General features: G+C 46.6%; 1 protein-coding gene across 3 annotated transcripts in view; it reads left to right on the top strand.

The window, feature by feature from the left end:
* Window positions 1-21317, top strand: part of ppfibp2b (PPFIA binding protein 2b) — a 91411-nt gene that overhangs the window by 44175 nt on the left and 25919 nt on the right. For 2 of the 3 annotated variants that reach the window (XM_071203423.1, XM_034085407.2), the window contains 3 exons: window positions 7334-7480; window positions 14649-14741; window positions 20531-20642. In XM_071203423.1, the coding sequence (XP_071059524.1) occupies window positions 7334-7480; window positions 14649-14741; window positions 20531-20642 (352 nt within the window). The remainder of the gene's footprint in view (window positions 1-7333; window positions 7481-14648; window positions 14742-20530; window positions 20643-21317) is intronic. The other variant, XM_071203424.1, reaches the window with a different exon arrangement.

Genomic DNA, 21317 nt, shown 5'->3' with positions numbered 1-21317 from the left:
CGGAGCTAAGAGCCGGCGCAGCTCCGGTGTGAACTGGAAAACCCGGCGCTTTTCAGGCTCTAGCTCCGAGCCGGAGCTGAAAAGGCGCGGGTGTGAAAGGGGCAATAGTGCACCAGATTGATGCTTTTAACTTCAATATTTTAAAATCTTCCCAGGGGAGCTTGCCCCAGGATCCCCCTATGTGAGGTCCACACACCACCTATCGAGCCTTCATTGTAACTGTCGCGGTTACACTGTGTGTATGCGTGGGGAGTGTTGCAGGAGAACATTCCACTAGCGCCCGGTACATTAATGGGAAACCCTAAATGTTTGAGCACCATCTATGAAACGTCAAGCTACCCCACAGCACCCCCAAAATAAATCTCTGGCGCCGCCACTGAGCCTGACTATTTGTGTCGGGGGGGCCCGCCTTTTCTTTTTCTCCAAAGGGGGGGCCTGACAGAAAAAGTTTGACAACCACTGCCTTAACTAAAGGCAGCAATGCATATAACGAACGTCTCGTGAATTTGTTGCAACTGCCTCTTGCCAGTGCTACCCTGACGCCTGTTTTAGAGGTGAGGCACAGGGAAAGAGGCGAGAGCCTGGGCTGTGCAATGAACCTGATAGCCGCCTATGACGCACTTGGTGTCCAGTACTGGCTACTGAGCCGGGAGGAGAAGTAGCTTCAATGGGATGTAGCTTAAGCCCTGCCTGCCTGCAAGAGGGGTTGTGGTTGAAGCCAGAGATGATGAGTTATGATAAATTACCTGTAAAAATAGCAGCTTATCCTTCTATAGGTGACACGTGTGTCACACGGTGTGTCACACGGTGTGTGTGTGTGTGTGTGTGTGTGTGTGTGTGTGTGTGTGTGTGTGTGTGTGTGTGTGTGTGTGTGTGTGTGTGGTGTGTGTGTGTGTGTGTGTGGTGTGTGTGTGTGTGTGTGTGTGTGTGTGTGTGTGTGTGTGTGTGTGTGTGTGTGTGTGGTGTGTGTGTGTGTGTGTGTGTGTGTGTGTGTGTGTGTGTGTGTGTGTGTGTGTGTGTGTGTGTGTGTGTGTGTGTGTCTGTGTGTGGTGTGTGTGTGTGTGTGTGTGTGTGTGTGTGTGTGTGTGTGTTGTGTGTGTGTGTGTGTGTGTGTGTGTGTGCGTGCGTGCGTGCGTGCGTGCGTGCGCGCGCAACACGTTCTCACTCCCATCCCGTCACATATTGACGGACGGTCAGGGCCCCTCCCCGTCGCTATATTACGTACAGAGTACCCCTTGCCCGTCAGGCTTCTACGGGCAGGGCGTCCCATAGACCTTCATTGCGGACAGCGGACCGCTTGACCGTCAGGCTTCTACGGGCAGGGCGTCCCATAGACCTTCATTGCGGACAGCGGACCCCTTGACCGCCTGGCTTCTACGGGCAGGGCGTCCCATAGACCTTCATTGCGGACAGCGGACCCCTTGCCCGTCAGGCTTCTACGGGCAGGGCGTCCCATAGACCTTCATTGCAGTCACAGCGGACCCCTTGACCGTCTGGCTTCTACGGGCAGGGCGTCCCATGGACCTTCATAATGCCTATTTTAAGGTTCATTTGGCCATTAAAATGCGTTTTGATGTCATTTTATGCGAGTAATGAGTTTTTATTTCTGATTATTTGTCAGCCGAATTAGTGTTGATACTGCAAGGAGACGTATTGTGTGAAGAGAAATTGAAGATGTTTTTTAATTGTTGATATATTTATGATCCACGTCAAGTATTCAGTTTCGGCGCCATTTCTTCAGTTTTTCCAAAGGTCTTCTCATCACAGCTCTATAAATGGAGAACTACGGCAGATCTGTAATATGTAATGCAGCCGAACCGTGTATTACAATGCCGTTATGTGATGACTTTCAAAGAGAAAAGCAAGAGCACTCGGAATTAAGTATTATTTTATTCTTTTAAAAATGTTTTCCGGATTTCATATCATATAAACACCAAATCCCAGAATGCATTGCGGCTAACACATCCAATCAGCGTAGCTGAGGATCTTGGGTAATCGCTCAAAATGTCTGTTTCCGGTTATTTTTATTTTGAAATTCAGTTCCTGACGGACGCCAAAAAAGACCGAGATTATGGAATTAAACCAATAAATAAAAGCAAGGATAATTGTGTGTTATTGGTGAGTAAATAACAGTGTGTTATTTTGAGAAGAATAACAAATTAGAAGGAAAAAAAGATTTAACAAATACGAGGCTCTGAGCCCCATGTACTTTCCTCACAGACGGCAACACTAAAGGTCTAAAATAAAGACCTAAATTAATATTTGGGATGTTCTTGCCTTTAGATTCTCCCAATAAGTCCAAGTACAGAGGGTGACTCTGCTGTGAAAAAACACATTTCTACCTAAAAAACTTTAGCAACCATATGTACACATTCATGAGGTAATCTTCGTCATAACTAGCAAACTAAACATCATGTACATGTACTGCACAAATAATCAGAAATAAAAACTCATTACTCGCATACAATGACATCAAAACACATTTTAACGGCCAAATGAACCTTAAAATAGGCTTTTTGAAGGTCTATGGGACGCCCTGCCCGTAGAAGCCTGACGGTCAAGGGGTCCGCTGTCCGCAATGAAGGTCTATGGGATGCCCTGCCCGTAGAAGCCTGACGGTCAAGGGGTCCGCTGTCCGCAATGAAGGTCTATGGGACGCCCTGCCCGTAGAAGCCTGACGGTCAAGGGGTCCGCTGTCCGCAATGAAGGTCTATGGGACGCCCTGCCCGTAGAAGCCTGACGGTCAAGGGGTCCGCTGTCCGCTGTCCGCAATGAAGGTCTATGGGACGCCCGTAGTGCTTATCTTTCTTACAGTGCAGACGCTTTTCTGCTTGCTCCTGCCTCTGCTTACTTTTTATGCTGATTTTCCTATTCTCATTCTCTGAAAACTTCGAGCAGCAGCTCCTGGACATTAACCTATCACTGGGACAGTTCATCTTCGTAAATAGACGGAGGTTTTCAGCCATATTTCAACATTTTTACGGCAACCCCAGTCTTACAGTAGCGTGGCCTAGCAACAGCTAAAGCCTGGTAGGCTACTGCATGCTATTTAGCTTAAGCTAGTTGGTAGAAAAATGTCTCCGTTCTCGACAGATGACTTCCACAAACTTCTACAGAAGATAGCTGTGCTGGAAATGAAAATGCAACGGTTGGAAGTTAACGTGGAAGTGAATGGACTATGTTGTGGGAATGACACCACTTTACCAGTGTTGCAAAATAATGGAAAAGGGTATGCTAACTCACAGCTAGTTAGCAGCTACAAGGATTCTCAAGGACTGACTCGGCATGTGACGGAGCCCACGCACAATAAGGGGCACACTCTGGACTTAATGATCTCAAAGGGTCTGAATATCTCTAAGGTTGTGGTGACTGATGTTGCACTCTCTGACCATTCCTGTATTTTATTTGAGAGCTCTATTTCTGTTCACATACGTGTTCAAAAAGAGGTAACCACAAAGCGATATTTAACTGAAAATACTAGGGAAATGTTTACTCAGAATTTTTCTTCCACACTTGCCCCTGCTAACACCTCAGTAAATGAGCTAGTAGATCATTTTAATTCAAAAATTAAAAATGTTATAGATGCCATTGCTCCAATTAAGGTAAAGGAAGTGACTGGGAAGAAAATATCTCCATGGAGAAAGGCCATGACCGTTAAAACAGAAAAAAGAGAATGTCGAAAAGCTGAACGCAGGTGGCGAAAAACAAATCTCCAGGTTCACTTTGAAATTTATAAAGAGAGACTTGGCCTTTATCATTTGGAATTGAAAAACGCACGACAATCATTCTTCTCTGACATCATTACCAAAAACAAAAACAACGCACGTGCCTTGTTTTCTACCGTCGAATTTCTATCCACCAGGGCGTGCAATGAATTTGCCTCCTTCACTGACAACACTCAGAACATCAGACAAGCAGTCAGTGCCTCTGCATCAGGAACAGCAAATGTGTTGTCTCTGTGTCCACTTAACATCAATTCAGACATCATGACACAATTCCATCAGATTAATGATAAAAACCTAGAGGACATTATTCAACTTCTGAAATCCTCCTCCTGCTGCCTTGATATTATTCCAACAGGATTTTTCAAAGATGTTTTGCCTTGCATGGCCTCAGAACTACTTCATATAGTAAACACATCTCTTCACTCAGGTATTTTTCCACAGGCCCTGAAAACTGCAGTCATTAAACCGCTCTTAAAAAAGAATAATCTAGATGCTTCAGTAATGAACAATTACAGGCCCATATCAAACCTGCCATTTCTAGGTAAAATCATTGAAAAAGTTGTTTTTCAACAGTTGAGTAATTTCTTGCATTTAAATAACTGTTTCGATGTGTTCCAGTCAGGCTTTCGTCCAAACCACAGCACTGAGACTGCTCTTGTAAAGGTCTTTAACGACATCCACTTAAACACAGACAGTGGCAGAACTTCAGTGTTAGTATTATTAGATCTCAGTGCTGCGTTTGACACTGTTGATCACAGCATATTACTGGACCGACTGGAACACTGGGTGGGACTTTCGGAAACAGTTCTAAATTGGTTTAAATCCTACTGAAAGGATAGAAACAACTTTGTTTCTATAGGTAAATACACATCTGAGTTGACAAATATGACATGTGGGGTTCCTCAAGGCTCCATCTTGGGGCCTCTTCTCTTTAACATCTACATGCTACCACTGGCTCAGATAATGAAGAACAACAAAATAAGTTACCATAGCTATGCAGATGACACACACATTTACGTAACAATTTCACCAGGAGACTATGCTCCAATTCAAACACTGAGTAAGTGCATTGAACAAATCAATGACTGGATGTGTCAGAACTTTCTCCAATTAAACAAAGATAAAACTGAGGTAATGGTTTTTGGAGCCAAGGCAGAACGTTTAAAAGTTAGCGCTGAGCTTCAGTCTGCAATGTTCAAACCAACAGATAAAGCCAGAAATCTAGGTGTAGTCATGGACTCTGACCTGAGTTTCAACAGTCACATTAAAACAGTTACTAAATCAGCCTACTATCACCTAAAGAACATATCTAGGATTAAAAGACTAATGTCACAGCAGGATTTGGAAAAACTTGTCCATACCTTTATCTTCAGTAGACTGGACTACTGCAATGGTGTCTTCACAGGTCTCACTAAAAAATCTATTAGAAAGCTGCAGCTGATTCAGAACACCGCTGCTCGAGTCCTCACTAACACTAAGAAAGTGGATCACATCACTCCAGTTCTGAAGTATTTACACTGGCTTCCTGTGTGTCAAAGAATAGATTTCTAAATACTGCTGCTGGTTTATAAAGCACTGAATGGTTTAGGCCCAAAATACATTACTGACCTCCTGCTAAACTATGAACCATCCAGATCTCTCAGGTCTTCAGGGACTGGTCAGCTTTCTGTCCCCAGAGTCAGAACTAAACATGGAGAAGCAGCGTTCAGTTATTATGCTCCAAATATCTGGAACAAACTCCCAGAAACCTGCCTTGCCTTGCCTTGCCTTGCCTTGCCTTGCCTTGCCCATAAACTGATTATATACCGAAATAACATCAACACTGTGGGCGCCGCCATTTCCTGGACGTGACGTAATCCATGCGTTTGGTTTTCGAAGACACGTTGATCTCCATGTTATTTACTGTAGTTTCTCTCTTCAAATATGCCTCACTGTATCGCAAAATATTGCCATAATTCGGATAGGAACAATCCACGGAATGCTCGGTTCCATCTGTTGCCAAAAGGTAAGCATAAGAAGTACATTCGGAGGCAGTGGCTAGCGAAATGTGGCCGGCCCGAACCGAGAGATTTACAGGCTCATGTATGCAGCGAACATTTCACATTTCCGGACGACTACTCTGAGAGTATGATCAAACATAACATGGGATTTAAAGAACAACCATTACTCAATGGAGATGCAGTGCCATCGGTCTTTCTGGTGTCATCACCGACCAGGACACCAGTTCGGCCAGTAGAGAAATCGCCCTCTGCAAGTGTGAAGCGACGGAGGAGCAGAAGTAGTGCTCGGAGTAAGAATAAGGTATGTTATAGCGCATTTCCATTGCAGCGGCTAGCCCCGTTTTAACGTCCAGGCCAGGACAGTTTTTGGTGGCCTTTCCATATAGCGTAGTACCGGCTAGTGTGTATTTCCCCCCAGTTTTTCCGGCCCCATAAAATCGTGATTCTATGGCCAGGGACAACGAAGCTGAGTATGCTAAACTAGAGATCGCTAGCAAGGGTGGTACTACATGCATACATATAGTATCTTATATCATCTTCCCATTATACACACATGCATTTCCAAACATTTGGACTACCTATGTTGCAAATGTATTATCTTTTCAATTTACACACGGCATCTATTGCACGTCTGTCCGTCCTGGGAGAGGGATCCCTCCTCTGTTGCTCTCCCTGAGGTTTCTCCCATGTTCCCTTTAAACTGTGGGTTTTCTTCGGAAGTTTTTCCTTGTACGATGTGAGGGTCTAAGGACAGAGGGTCTGAGGACAGAGGGACTAAGGACAGAGGGTGTCGTATTGTCATACTGATATGTATGGCTGAATTCCCCCATCCAATCTCTTCACATTGGTCAAAACTTGTTCCTCTGCTGACGAGTCCGAACTGAAATACTCCACCATATTTCCGTGTGTTGACAAAGTGAACGCATGGATGACGTCACGACCATCACGTGACTACTGAAAATGGCAAACATGGCGGCGGCCAGATGGAATATACAGGTCTTGATAAAAAAGAGCTATAAAATCATTATTTACCGGGGAATATCGCTGATTTCTTCAGGGTATGGTTTAAACATAACGTTTCACTAAATACTGACGTTTTGATTAATTATCTAATGAGTGGACCATTCCTTTAAAGAAGAAAAACGATATACACCGACACACTGAGAGTTAGCACCGAGGTGTGTGTTTTGTGTGTGTCAGAGAAAAAAACCCCCACACATTTCATCATGTTTGGTGGCTTCACTGTCTACGACATACTTTGTGTTTTTCTTTCCCATACAAAAGAAGCACAGACAGCCTGTGTGTGTGTGTGTGTGTGTGTGTGTGTGTGTGTGTGTGTGTGTGTGTGTGTGTGTGTGTGTGTGTGTGTGTGTGTGTGTGTGTGTGTGTGTGTGTGTGTGTTTAGCCTTATGGGTTCTGGGCCCCCTGCTTATCCTGCTATGTTAGTGTGGGGAGAACATTGTTCTGAGTGGATCTGACTTCTCTCTGCTTGTATGCCCACTATCAGTGAGTGTTTGACATTGCTATAGGTGTAGTTTGTAAAGCTGTTCAAGTTCGGCTTTCTATCTCGTTCTACTCTAACTGACAGTGGCTATGTGTTTCTCCCAGGAGCTGATGAGCAGGACCTCTCTGGAGACTCAGAAGCTGGATCTGATGGACGAGGTGTCCTTCCTGAAACTGAAGCTGGTCAGCATAGAGGAGACACACACCAACACAGATCCAGATCCCATTGACACAGAGCAGAACAAAGCAGAGGTGTGTGTCTGTGTGTGTGTGTGTGTGTGTGTGTGTGTGTGTGTGTGTGTGTGTGTGTGTGTGTGTGTGTGTGTGTGTGTGTGTGTGTGTGTGTGTGTGTGTGTGTGTGTGTGTGTGTGTGTGTGTGTGTGTGTGTGTGTGTGTGTGTGTGTGTGTGTGTGTGTGTGTGTGTGTGTGTGTGTGTGTGTGTGTCCGTGCATGCGTGTTTGAATGAGCAATTTCTGCTCAACTCCGTAAAGATTGCAGAGCAGCTGTGGGTCCATTAGCAGCTTAAATGCTGCTTGTATTTAAGTTGCTTTGGACAAAGATCCTACTGCATTTTCCAAAATGAAAATATCAACCCATACACTTTTTTCCCATGAAATATATGGAACATATAGTATATATTGTGCTGTATATAATAGTGTTGTGATCCCAGACATTCATGATACAATACATGTAATGGCTTTGGCAATCTTTTAGTGTCATCATCAGGATGCAATTCTGCTTGGCCAATTCGTTGTTTTACTTGACATTTCTATCAGCCAGCTGGACTGAAGTGCTCTTGGAAAATAAGAACCATGCTAACTAGCATTGTCATTGTGAGCCTGACATTAGCACGTACTGTAGCTCATCCTAGCAGCCTGTGAGTCACAACTGCTTCTGCAGTGTCTTAGTGTTTTTTAGAACTTCATTTTTTCAAAGCAATATGCATTCCTACCTATTCAAAATGTATCACCTCCTGCTATCAGACACTCACTGTCTAGCAGATGTTAAGTCTTTTGCCCACAAATTATACAAATACGCATTCCCTGTTGGGAGATCAGTGACGTTCCAATACTACTCCTGCGAGCATATGGAAGTGTCCGTGGGCTACTTGCTCCTGAAGACAATGCCTTGTGTGTGAGAGAGTATACATGTGCATGAGGTTATATGATGAGCAGTTTGGCTCTTGTTATGAAAGCCCTGCCATCATTGGATGCAGTGTGTCGCCTGCATTAACCGTGCTTTACCTGAACCTCATCATGAGAGGACGGCATCATTGTAATTGCCCGTGTCCAGTGAATGCAACAGAGGCAAGACTGGTTTTCGGACCCCCCCAGACCCCCCCAATAAAGCAAAAATGCACGTTTCAGAGTGGCCTTTTATTGTGGCCAGCCTAAGGCACACCTGTGCAATAATCATGCTGTCTAATCAGCATCTTGATATGCCACACCTGTGAGATGGGATGGATTATCTCGGCAAAGGAGAAGTGCTCACTATCACAGATTTTTTCCGATTTGTGAACAATATTTGAGAGAAATGGTTATTTTGTGTTTATAGAAAATGTTTTAGATCTTTGAGTTCATCTCATGAAAAATGGGAGCAAAAACAAAAGTGTTGCGTTTATATTTTTGTTCAGTGTAGTATACCAGCAATTGAGGGTGGACAAGTTTACTACCACTTAAGTTTCAAATAATTGTGTTAATTACTTATTGTAAAGCATTTGAACATTCTTTTGTGTCACATTTTCATTATTAAGTTGATATATAACTGTATAGTATCTTCATTATTTAAAATATAAGGTGACTAAAAATGGCAACCATATTTTCAGTGTTGGCGACCACAAGCTGATGCCTGGTTGCCAGCCTGGCAACCACTTAAAGAAGTTAGCGTTGAGCCCTGCATTTAAATATTGGATTGTTCTCTCTTAGTAAGATCCCATTTTCAATAAAATGGTGGTCTTACCTTGAGTTGAAGATGAAGTCCATGCGCCTATCCTTCCGGACAACAATCTCTATTACTTTGTTGTAAAAGTTACAACAGAGGTTCTCAACGGGGGCGGCAGCTCCCCCTAGGGGGCGTTCGGAGAGCGTCGGGGGGGGGGGGGGCTGGCAGCAATATATTTTTTTAATATTTTATATTTGTTTGGGGGGGGGGGGGCGTTTTATAGGCTATGTTGTATAATCTAACATTTGAAAAAAAGCGTGGCAAAGTGTTTGTGTTCGCCTGGCTCTGGATGTCTGCTCTTGTGTCCTCTTTTCAGGGGCGCGGAGGCAGTCTGTCTCTGCTTTCCTCTGCTGTGCTCTGTGTGTGTTTGTGTGTGGCTGTATGTGTGTGTGCGCCAGAAACGGCACCTGGGACACAAGAGAGGAGGATATTGAAGATCGTCCGACATTTTAATTTTTTTATTTTAACATGAAGGGTGACATACCGGACAGATGATTAAGTCAGGGTAACGATAAACCCGCGCTTAAACTGACAAAAATGTACTTCCCCTCCATATATTTCCATCACACTCTGAAGTGAGTTTGCGGAAGTAATCATACCTCTCGCCTGTGACTGGTTGTTCCACACGACAAGCGGTGCACGGCGCTGCTCCCCCGTTCCAAAAGTTAAACTATTTAGAACTCAAGGCGCGTGCACACAAGAGCAAACATCCAGGGCCAGGCGTAGGCCTACGGGCCTCTCGTCGGTAAAAGACGTGTACTAAACAATAACACTGGTTTAGATAAATAAAAGTAAACTTTTAACCCTTGTGCCCTCCTCGAATTTTCAACCTTTCGACCCCTTCGTGGCAAAAATGTACACGCCCATAATAACTGCTATTAAATCATCATACATCAATATGTTTTTCTACTTTTTTTTCATGAATCACTTAAACAACTTCTAACGTACTCAAAACTACCAAAAATGCCTCATTGACTTCCATTCAGACCACATTTTTTTTATCTCACTGCCATTGCAGTTTAAAACCATGCATGTTGTAATGTCAGCATTTCATTTAGAAGAAAAGTAGTGATATTTGATATTTCTACTCTATTCCAACAGATTCAACCATTTTCCCACTGTAGGCCGATGCATGCAATTCTTACATGTTTGCCAGTTATATTATGGAGCCGTGTGACTACCAGGGGGCCCCGAGAGTGGTGTGTGTGTGTGTGTGTGTGTGTGTGTGTGTGTGTGTGTGTGTGTGTGTGTGTGTGTGTGTGTGTGTGTGTGTGTGTGTGTGTGTGTGTGTGTGTGTGTGTGTGTGTGTGTGTGTGTGTGTGTGTGTGTGTGTGTGTGTGTGTGTGTGTGTGTGTGTGTGTGTGTGTGTGTGTGTGTGTGTGTGTGTGTGTGTGTGTGTGTGTGTGTGTGTGTGTGTGTCAAAACAACAAATAAGACAGGCAGAGATTTCAGTGTTAGGGCATTGGAAGGAACACTTTGAGGAACTCCTGAACCCGACAACTCCGCCCTCTATGTTAGAGGCAGAGCTGGAGTATGATGGGGGATCAACACCAATCTCCCGGGGGGAGGTCACTGAGGTCGTCAAACAACTTCACAGTGGCAAAGCCCCGGGGGTGGATGAGATCCGCCCGGAAATGCTGAAGGCTCTGGGTGTTGAGGGACTGTCATGGTTAACACGTCTCATCAACGTTGCGTGGAAGTCGGAAACAGTGCCGAAGGAGTGGCAGACCGGGGTGGTGGTTCCCCTTTTTAAAAAGGGGGATCAGAGGGTGTGTGCCAATTACAGAGGCATCACACTACTCAGCCTCCCCGGGAAAGTTTACTCCAAGGTACTCGAAAGGAGGGTCAGGCCGATTGTCGAACCTCAGATTGAGGAGGAACAATGCGGATTCCGTCCTGGTCGTGGAACGACGGATCAGCTTTTTACTCTCGCAAGGATCCTGGAGGGGGCTTGGGAGTATGCTTATCCGGTCTACATGTGTTTTGTAGACTTGGAGAAGGCGTATGACCGGGTTCCCAGGGAGTTACTGTGGGAGGTGCTGCGGGAGTATGGGGTGAGGGGGTCTCTACTCAGGGCCATCCAATCTCTGTACTCCCAAAGCGAGAGCTGTGTCCGGGTCCTCGGCAGTAAGTCGGACCCATTCCCGGTGAGGGTTGGCCTCCGCCAGGGCTGCGCTTTGTCACCAATCCTGTTTGTCATATACATGGATCGGATTTCGAGGCGTAGTCGTGGAGGAGGGGGTCTGCAGTTCGGTGGACTAAGGATTGCACCACTGCTTTTTGCAGATGATGTGGTTCTGATGGCTTCATCGGTCTGCGACCTTCAGCACTCACTGGATCGGTTCACCACCGAGTGTGAAGCGGCTGGGATGAGGATCAGCACCTCCAAATCTGAGGCCATGGTTCTCAGCAGGAAACCGATGGACTGTCCACTCCAAGTAGGGAATGAGTCCTTACCCCAAGTGAAGGAGTTCAAGTATCTCGGGGTCTTGTTCTCGAGTGAGGGAACAATGGAGCGTGAGATGGGCCGGAGAATCGGAGCAGCGGGAGCGGTACTGCAGTCGCTTTACCGCACCGTTGTGACGAAAAGGGAGCTGAGCCAGAAGGCAAAGCTCTCTGTCTACCGGGCCATTTTCGTTCCTACCCTCACCTATGGTCATGAAGGATGGGTCATGACCGAAAGAACGAGATCGCGGATACAAGCGGCCGAGATGGGTTTCCTCTGCCGGGTGGCTGGTGTCTCCCTTAGGGATAAGGTGAGAAGTTCGGTCATCCGGGAGGGACTCGGAGTTGAGCCGCTCGGAGTTGAGCCGCTCCTCCTTCGCGTCGAAAGAAGCCAGTTGAGGTGGTTCGGGCACCTAGTTAGGATGCCACCTGGGCGCCTCCCTAGGGAGGTGTTCCAGGCACGTCCAGCTGGGAAGAGACCAAGGGGTAGACCTAGGACCAGGTGGAGGGATTATATCTCTTCGCTGGCCTGGGAGCGCCTTGGGACCCCCCAGTCAGAGCTGGTTGATGAGGGGAAAAGGAAGTTTGGGGCTCTCTGCTGGAACTGCTACCCCCGCGACCCGACCACGGATAAGCGGGAGAAGATGGATGGATGGATGGAGATTTCAGATCCACAAGCGTATTTTTGGTCGACAAATACAAAATGGATTCACAAATGCCTGATCGAAAGTTACAAATGATACTTAATTGTCATGGTAATGAGATACTGTCTACGATCTGATACACATTCATTCACAACTTAATCCAACATATCAGATATGATTTTCTTTGTTCCTGACACATGGCAACTAAAAGAACTCTACATCTTAGTCACAGTAAGTGAGAGTGTGTAACGGCCCGTCCACACTACAGCTTCGACAGCTTCAAAAACGGTTTCCAACGCTTCTGCCCATTCACTCTGAATGGGGTGACATCACTTTTCGCCAAACTGCATTGTGGGAAGCAGAGCGGAGCTTTCCTGGCGTTTCAGGCTGCAAAAGTTGAGCAATGTTCAACTTTTGAAGTTTCTGAAGCTTTCGGTGGAAGCGTCAGCCAATCAAATCATATGCCTGTACAAGCTCTAGCCAATCAAACCGCTGCTTGTGTGTCAGGGGCGGGAGATTCATGTGATTGGTTGTTGGTCGAGCTTCAGACACGCCCAGCTCCAAGCTTTTTGAAGCTGTAGTGTGGACGGGCCGTGTGACAGCTGCGAGGCTCCGGTCTGTTGGCAGGAGGAATGGCAGGCAACACTTTCACCTCAGGAAATCATTCCAACCACACACACACACACACACACACACACACACACACACACACACACACACACACACACACACACACACACACACACACACACACACACACACACACACACACACACACACACACACACACACACACACACACACACACACACACACACACACACACACACACACACACACACACACACACACACACACACACCTCTGCTGCTGTTCCTCTCCATCTGTCTGCAGAAACACTCTCTCTGTCTGGGGCTAAACTCTGGGTCAAGGCCCAGTTCAGGGTGGGGCTATCACATAGAGGTTTAACAGGCTGTGATGGTCCACTGGGAGACAGATCACATCAGCAGGATGTTTGGCAGAAATAATGTGAAAATGTATCGAGTACATCAACATAACAGTACTTCCCATATCAACGCTACAGTCTGCGGAAGTGCTTTTATCCTGTAAAGAATGTCTGCTATGATCTTTTTATATTGCAAAATACGTTGACCCCTTAAGTCAACTTTGTTTAAAATCAAAGGTCCGTATGAAAAGTTAGCCTTTTAATGTTTGACATTTAATTACTGCTTGAGGTCCAATCTTAAGCCCTCTAACACATTCGTAAAGAAATATATGTTTTTATTAAGGGACGCTTCTTTTTGCTCTTCGTCTCACCAATGAATCTCTTCTACTTAATGTGTCCCCCATCACTCCGTCCCTCCCAGTGTGTGGTAAATCTCATCAGTGATCTTCAAGAGCAGATGTGCAGGTTTCAGGAAGAGATCAGCACTCGCATTCAGGAGAAACGGGCACTGGAGGAGAGGGAGGCCAGAGGCCCCCCGGGCCGCAGCCTGGGGGCCGGGTCAGTCAGCTCAGACCTGAGCCTGGCTGCCTCCGACCCCCTGAGGCCCGATGGAGGACAGAATGTACACGTAGGGAGACATAATGGCTGAACTTATCTTTCACTCCCTCCCCACCATTCTCCTCTTCCTCCCTTCCCACTTTAACCGGTCCACCCACCGCGCGGTATTGGACATTTCAAATCATCAATCAACTAACACCGCTCTTGTACTTTCTTTGCAGAATGTCTGTGTGTCTACAAGATGCTTGGGTCACTCTCTACTCTGGTTTTTGCAGACATGGATACTTTGATTGGTTTTCCAAATGCTTCCATGCATCTGAGGAGTTATTGAGGTTGTTGAATGAGTCAGTAACAGCATAGGGAAACCTAATAAGTAATGTGAGTGACCTCTGTAATGGTTGCATGAATATAAGAGGGCAATAGTTGTAGCTTTCTCCGCTCAACTCCTCAAGCATTTGAAGCATTTGGAAAAACACATTTCAACCTCTGGCTGGTAGGCCTTGGACCAGGCAGGGTGCTACTGTCCGATTCCATGTGGTTTGCCTGCATGACAGTGGTTACTTTCTCTACTAACAAGTGGACATCTGTCCATGTCCTCCTACAGTGACCAGGTGGGTGGGTCATGCTACTGTACATGTCATTAACAGTATGTGTTGGTGTGCAGGCTCGACAGCTTTGGTCTGGTTCTGCTTCCTCAGGTGTCTGCTGCACGTTGAGGTATCTCTTTCAGGGGATGATGTTTGTATCTGCTAACCACTTCAGTTCAGTCCCAGGCACCTCTATAACCACACTGATGTCACCTGATGTTTGCATTCCCTCCCGTGTTGGCTTGTGGACAGTTCAGAAGTGTTTTTGTAAACAATGCTGTGTTTTATTTTCTCTACAGGATTTGCTTCACGAGGTAAAGCAGCTGAAGAGAGAAGTGGAGGGTTTGCAGGGCGAGAAGGGCCAGTATGAGAGAAAACTCAGAGCCACAAAGGTACTTTCTAAACCAACATGTAACATGACCTTTATGATCAGCCAGCTGTTACACATACAGTATATACTTTAGTACCTTTCCCTGCATGTACTGTGGAACTCTTACTGAAGTATCAAGGTCACAGTCGCGCAGCATCATTTCATTCTCAATCTTTCCACAAGAACACATGACATAGATATATTTGGTAAAGCTGAAGTCTGTACTGTACCTGATGAGGTTGCACTCCAAGGCTTTATAACTGGTGTTACGTTCCCTGGTAGATCTAGGGGTACCAAGGGAAGTAGCGACACACGAGATAGCCGGACGAGAGGAAACTCAATGCTGAAGGAGACTTAATCAGTCAATAAGTGAGGCGGCTCAGCAGCCAAATTACAACACAAGACTACAATAAACATCACACAACTAGGCTGGGTCTCACACAGAGACAGGCTGCACACACGCAGCCAGACGAGAAGGAGAGGAAGAGGGCCTCACTGCCGTCCTCCTCCGGTCCTATATGGAAGCCCTGATTGTCGATTAGGATCACCTGGGGAGAGGCTGCACCTGGGGACAATCAGAGGGAGAGAGGAAAACACACACACACGACCACACACACACTATGGCACGTAACAACTGTGGACCAATAGGGTGTAACGGCTAATTATCCCTAAACACATTGTTGCACATTGCAAAGTGCCAGTGCCTCTCCTTTCTTCTTCTTCTGTGTCTGTATCTATGAACCCTCTCTGCAGCTCTTTCTCTCCACTCTCCTCGTCTCATGTCTTCTCATCCGTCACATCCTCTTCCTGTGTCTCTGCTCTGTCAAGCTCCATCTCTTACTCTCTTCATGTGTGTCACCAGTGGCTCATGGGCCAGCTGTCCAGGCTGCAGCTGGAAGTGGAGCACATGCAGCAGCAGCAGCTGGCGCAGTGCACAGGTGCCCCTCTTCCTCCTCTCTGCTGCTCCTATGTGTTCCTTCCTCTGATATCTGGTGTGGTGCTATTCAAATCATCTCACAGCTTCCAGGAGCACGTTAGTCAGGCTGCTCCATTGCCTTCGTCATATTGACTGGCCCACCGTTCTGCCCATAGTGATCTGAGTGACAACAAGTCCGCCGAGCTTCCCAATAGACGTCACATCTTACACACACAAAGTCATTGTTCTGATAGCAGCCATAGTTCTGGAACAGGAGGCCACATATCAGAGATAAACCTCAATGCATTGTGAATGAGCCTCCCTCTGCTGCTGCAGGTGACCATGGTAACCTGGTTACTGGGCAGATTGGGGTAGACACAGCTGAGTGACATCATCTAATCAATATACGTATTTGTTATTTTTTATTATCCTTATATATTTATTTTCTTGACCTACTTATTATTTTTTTAGATTGTTTATTTTCGCACCACCAGATACCAAAGCACATGCCTTGTGTGTGTAGACGTACCTGGCAACAAACTAATCCCTGTATATTCTTTTATATGCATTCTTACAGGAAGCGCAGGAAGAGGGATGTTATTTAAAAATCAAAGCCCTAGAATATAATGTGAGAATGGGAGGGATGACCCCTCTTTCAGGGTCTCACATGCAGAGCACACAGCACACAGTGACATGTGGCCTCTGCCTTTAACCCATCCTAGTACCAGGAGCAGTGGGCAGCTAGTGGGCAGCGCCCGGGGAGCAGTGGGCAGCGCCCGGGGAGCAGTGGGCAGCGCCCGGGGAGCAGTGGGCAGCGCCCGGGGAGCAGTGGGGGAACCACGGCAGGGCCCAGCAGGTGAACTGGGACCTCTCCAAGTACCAGTCCACACTCCATAGTTCGGGGTCTTGAACCGGCGACCCTAAGGCTCCCAGTCCAAGGCCCTACTTTTTTTTTTTATATCTTTTATTATATCAAAACATAGTTACATTTTGCACACATTATAATCCACCTTACCGATCCCCCCAAAACAAAGGACCCCAAGGCTTCCTTCCAATTTAGTTGCATCTCAATCTCAGTTTTCATAGATATTATTCCTGCATACACATCACCATCTCTCTAGTACACACATGAATTAATGCTTTCCACCTCCGCACACTTGTGTCATACATACACCCATCAATTACTTTTCATCCCATTTTCCACTTTCTACATCTTTCCGCGTCTCAGTGATCGCCCATTCCTTTCTCCTTTCCCAATCCTTCTCCCACTCTTCCACCGTTTCTCCCTCTCTATTTCCATACGGCCTTTTCGTTAACGTGAGGCGATGCACATCCTTCTCGCTGTTCACCCACTCACCCTTTTTATTAATCACCCCTATATTTATTTCCATCACCTTCCAGTCCTTCATTTTCTCCTTCCTCATTCTTTCATCTCTCTCTTTCCTTTCCTTCTCCACTCTCATTTTCTCCTCCACTTTTAGACAATGCCTTTCCTCTTCCTCATTCAAGCTATCCTCGCTATCCTCCTCTTCCTCCTCTATCCCAGGCTCTACATCCTTTCCCCCTTCCTCCCTTACTTCTTCACCCCTCCCCCCCTCAGTCTCCTCCATCTCAACCTCCACATAATTGGGGGGGGTTGAGAAGCAGGGCCCTCTGAGGGGGGGGGGGAGACCCCTCCTCTCCCTTACCCTCCGCTCTATTGTGGGGACCTTGCCCTCCCTCTTCCCTCCTCTCTTTCCCCTTCCCACAGTTCCTAGCTAAATGCCCCACCCCTTTGCATCTATAGCATGTTAAGGCTGGGCACTCTCTAAAAATATGCCCAGGTCTGAGGCAGTTCCTGCAGACCTGGCTCTGCCCATCATGCCTAACATTATAATACTCTGCTCCCCCCACCCCTTCAAACTTGGTTGAATAGGGGAGGGATCTTATCTCACTCCCAAACTCCACCCTTAGATATCTGGTGCCATCTGCTATCTTTGTCCCCGGCATAAACCTCCTCATCACCTTTGACACAGGCTTCACCCCCCACTCCAACAGTTTGATCAATATCGCGTCATCCCTTAAATATATCGGTAAATACATGAAAGACACAATTGTGTCCTTTTTCACCAGTTCCCGTGCTTCCACCATCACCGCTTCACCCTCAGCCCCTTCACCCTCACCCCCTTCACCCTCAGCCCCTTCACCCTCAGCCCCTTCACCCTCAGCCCCTTCACCCTCACCCCCTTCACCCTCAGCCCCTTCACCCTCACCCCCTTCACACTCAGCCCCTTCACCCTCAGCCCCTCCAACAGCACTTCCTTCCCCACCCACGTGTTCATTGTCGCTTCATACTCCCTTTCCCCTTTCGCCCTGCACCCCAAAACTCTCCCACACATCTCCTGTATCCCCACTAGTAATTCCCCCACTGTTAATTTGTTTACTCCACCTTCCACGGAAACTTTCAGGGTGAGCTCCGCCAGATAGTCCACATCCTCCGCATCTTTCTCCTTTCCTTTTTCATCCGTTTTCTCCTCTCTTTCATTCCTTTCCTCCTTTTCCTTCTCCTTGCTCGATCCTGCATTTATTCCCCCTTCAATTTTTTCGTTTTCGCTTCTCTTCCCCGCATTCTCTCGTCTTTTCCCGTCTGCCTCCTCACCGCCGCTGCCCATTTCCGGGTTCGCTCCGTCAGCTTTCTCCTTCCACCCAGACGTCCCTTCACCAGTGTTAAAGAATATTTTAATGGGATCTGTTTGTGTCTCGTGATTCTCAGCTTTTCTGAGAATCTGTTATTTCAAAGATATGTTTTTCATTAAGTCGCCTATGCTCTTGCCTGTAACTTGAGGAGGGCACAGGTCAAGAGGCACTCTCCTTTCCTGTGGGGAAGTGTGAACTATGCACGTTGGCATTAACTTGTTTTCAACATGTCTGGTACTAATTAGGGAAAGCGCGCGGTTAGCAGCTTCCCCCTCTTCATGTATAGAGGTGCTGCTGCCATTTTGTGCTCAGTGTTGTCAGGGTATTTCAAATGATGAGACACCTTGATAAACGCTCCGGCCGTATGACTCTCAATACACTTTAGTGGATGATAAAGCAGAATCCAGTTTTCCATTCTTTCATCACATTGCTAAACAGAAGTGTTCTTCACAACCAGGACTCTGCTTGTCCTCCTCTTCTCTCTTTTGTCGTCTCTCTTCCAGTCTTTTCTTCAGAGAAAACACCATTTGTTCTCCCTTCTCGATCGCTTTCTCCTTCCCCTCACCCGCTTTGACGCTGCCAGCTAATGCTGCTGTCGCAGCTACAGCAGGGGCCGTCAACTTCTTTCTGGTTTTAAAAACTCCCAATCTTTCTCTTTCGTCCTCTCCCTCCTCCACTGTTTTCTTCTTTATCACCTTCTCCTTCCTCTTATCGTTTCCCACCTCCATTCGTACGGTTTTCTCCTCTTTCTCCACCGTTAATCTTTCCTCCACCTCCGCATTCTTCGTGTCAGCTGTCTGCATTCCTGAAAGCACGTCTTTCATTCCGTGCCTTCTTGCCTTTTCATCCAGTGGGAGCCCCCCAGACAGCTTCGCTGTTCGGGGGGGGAGATCAACCACTCAAAGTATCAAAAATGTAATCCAAACGAAGCCTCCAAATCCAAAATACACGGCACCACGCACCCAACATTCCTCCGCTCTTCCTCCTCACATACACTCCGCGACACGAGTGGCTCACAGTCCAAGCCCCTACTGACTGAGCCACTGCCGGACTTGTTGTATCCCAACAAGACGCACAGGATAAAATCCCCCCCACACACACACACATACACTGGCTTAAATGTGGCTAGGACCATAACAATGGTAAACTAAATCTGACAATTCTTGACCTCAAGATGGCAAGAATCTTCTTGGCAAAATGTAAAGGTCCCATGTCATGGCCATTTCTACTGATCATAATTCCATTGTTGAGGTATAATAAAATAAATGTATATTGTGCAATTTTCCAAACTCACATTGGTTTCTCATACAGCATAGTATTCACTCTCTGTCCTAAACGGCTTGTTGGAGCTCCTGCCCCCCCTCCCCGTGAGCCCAGTGGCCGTCTGCGAGACAGCGAGACACAGCGAAACTCAGCCTGGGCACACACACACACACCCGCAGCCTGGCTGGGAGTTTGTGTGTGTGCCCAGGCTGAGTTCCGCGGTGTCTCGCTGTCTCGCCTACCCCACACCAGTGAGCCAGCTCACAGTGTCCTGCTCCTCGCAGCAGCGAGCCGCGCAACGTCCCGCTGAGTGCGTGTGTGAGGAAGTCCGCGGATTGGTCCAAACGTAACGGCTCCGCGGATTGGTCTATTTGGACCAATCTGCGGAACCGTTACGTTACGTCACTATACCCGAAATACGTCACTATACCCAAGAAGTAAACAATGGAAAAAGAGAAAAGAGTTTCACTCCCTACAGGGTGTACTTTGAGCGTTTGTGACTGCAGACCGTTTACATGCAGAAAAAGCTACATAACACACAAGCGGACGTGTAATAACCAGAAAAGCATGACATGGGACCTTGAAGGTAAAGGTTATAAAATAATAATACAAATCTATTTTCTTGCAAAACGAAGCCTGGTGTGAATGTGCTGGAATGGGGATTTTGCACATGTTTTGAAAAGTCCTATCTGAGCTTTCAGAGCTCTAGGCCTCCCTTGATTGATTATGGATCATTCAGTACCTGTTTGTTTGTCCCATCGTGTAGTAGTGGGGTTTTCAGGAGATGCATACATTATCAACAGCTAACCGTGCTTTGAAATTAAATCAGCCCAAAGATTTGACAAATCACATTTTATTCTACTTGACTCGATGTGGCTCTCACATAAATGACATCGACCTGTAAATGAAACCTGAAATACTACTGCAGTTCATATACGTGTACTCTTTCTCCACAGGCCGACATATCAGAGCTGCAGCAACTCTTGGCCTCCAAAGACGCTGAGATCGAATGTCTGCAGACACAACTGATGGCAAGAGGCGGCACAGCTGACGCAAACACAGAGAGAGGTACACAGCTGACTGACCAATCCCATGTGTCAGCCACGTTACTGAACCATCTGCTCAACATGTCTCTTTCCTTTGCTTCACTTGTATCTGACTCTTTGCTGACACCTACTGTAGAGGAGGAGTATGTCAAGCAGCTGATGAACACATGTAAGGCATGGTGTGCTGTTTTAACTGGGCTGCAGTCGGATAGTTTAAAAATCAGCTCCTAAGTTCTAACCCTATCGTCTATTCCTTGACCTCTGAGTGAAAGGTCACGGGGTTAAGGGATAGTGGATAGGAGAATTCAAAAGGACTTAGGAGAAGAGACTGCGGTACTTTAGAGAATCGAATGCACTTTCACTATCCGACGTGTTTATGATGCGCCAGCGGACGTCATTGTGTGCGTCTGCTGGGTCTGCTGCTGTGGGGAAACCATGGAAACTACAGTTCTCTATACAGCGGACTACAACATGGATGTTTAATAAGAACGAGGGACTGCTGTGAACTCATCTAGAGACTCTGCTCCGTGCTCTGATGCTGCTGCTTTGCTTTATGAACGTGGGCAACAGAGAAACAGATTCTTCAGGACCAAAGCTGGAATTGAAATAAAAAAGGAAAGTGAAACTTCTGCTCGTCACCCTCTCCCTCCGGTCCACATTAATACAAATGATCCCAATACGTATTATTGTATGAACT

Source organism: Pseudochaenichthys georgianus, chromosome 6 (assembly GCF_902827115.2).
Source record: "Pseudochaenichthys georgianus chromosome 6, fPseGeo1.2, whole genome shotgun sequence".
In the NCBI taxonomy this organism is placed as follows: Eukaryota; Metazoa; Chordata; class Actinopteri; order Perciformes; family Channichthyidae; genus Pseudochaenichthys; species Pseudochaenichthys georgianus.
The sequence above is the reverse complement of the archived record's forward strand: the minus strand, read 5'-3'. Positions and strand labels throughout refer to the sequence as shown.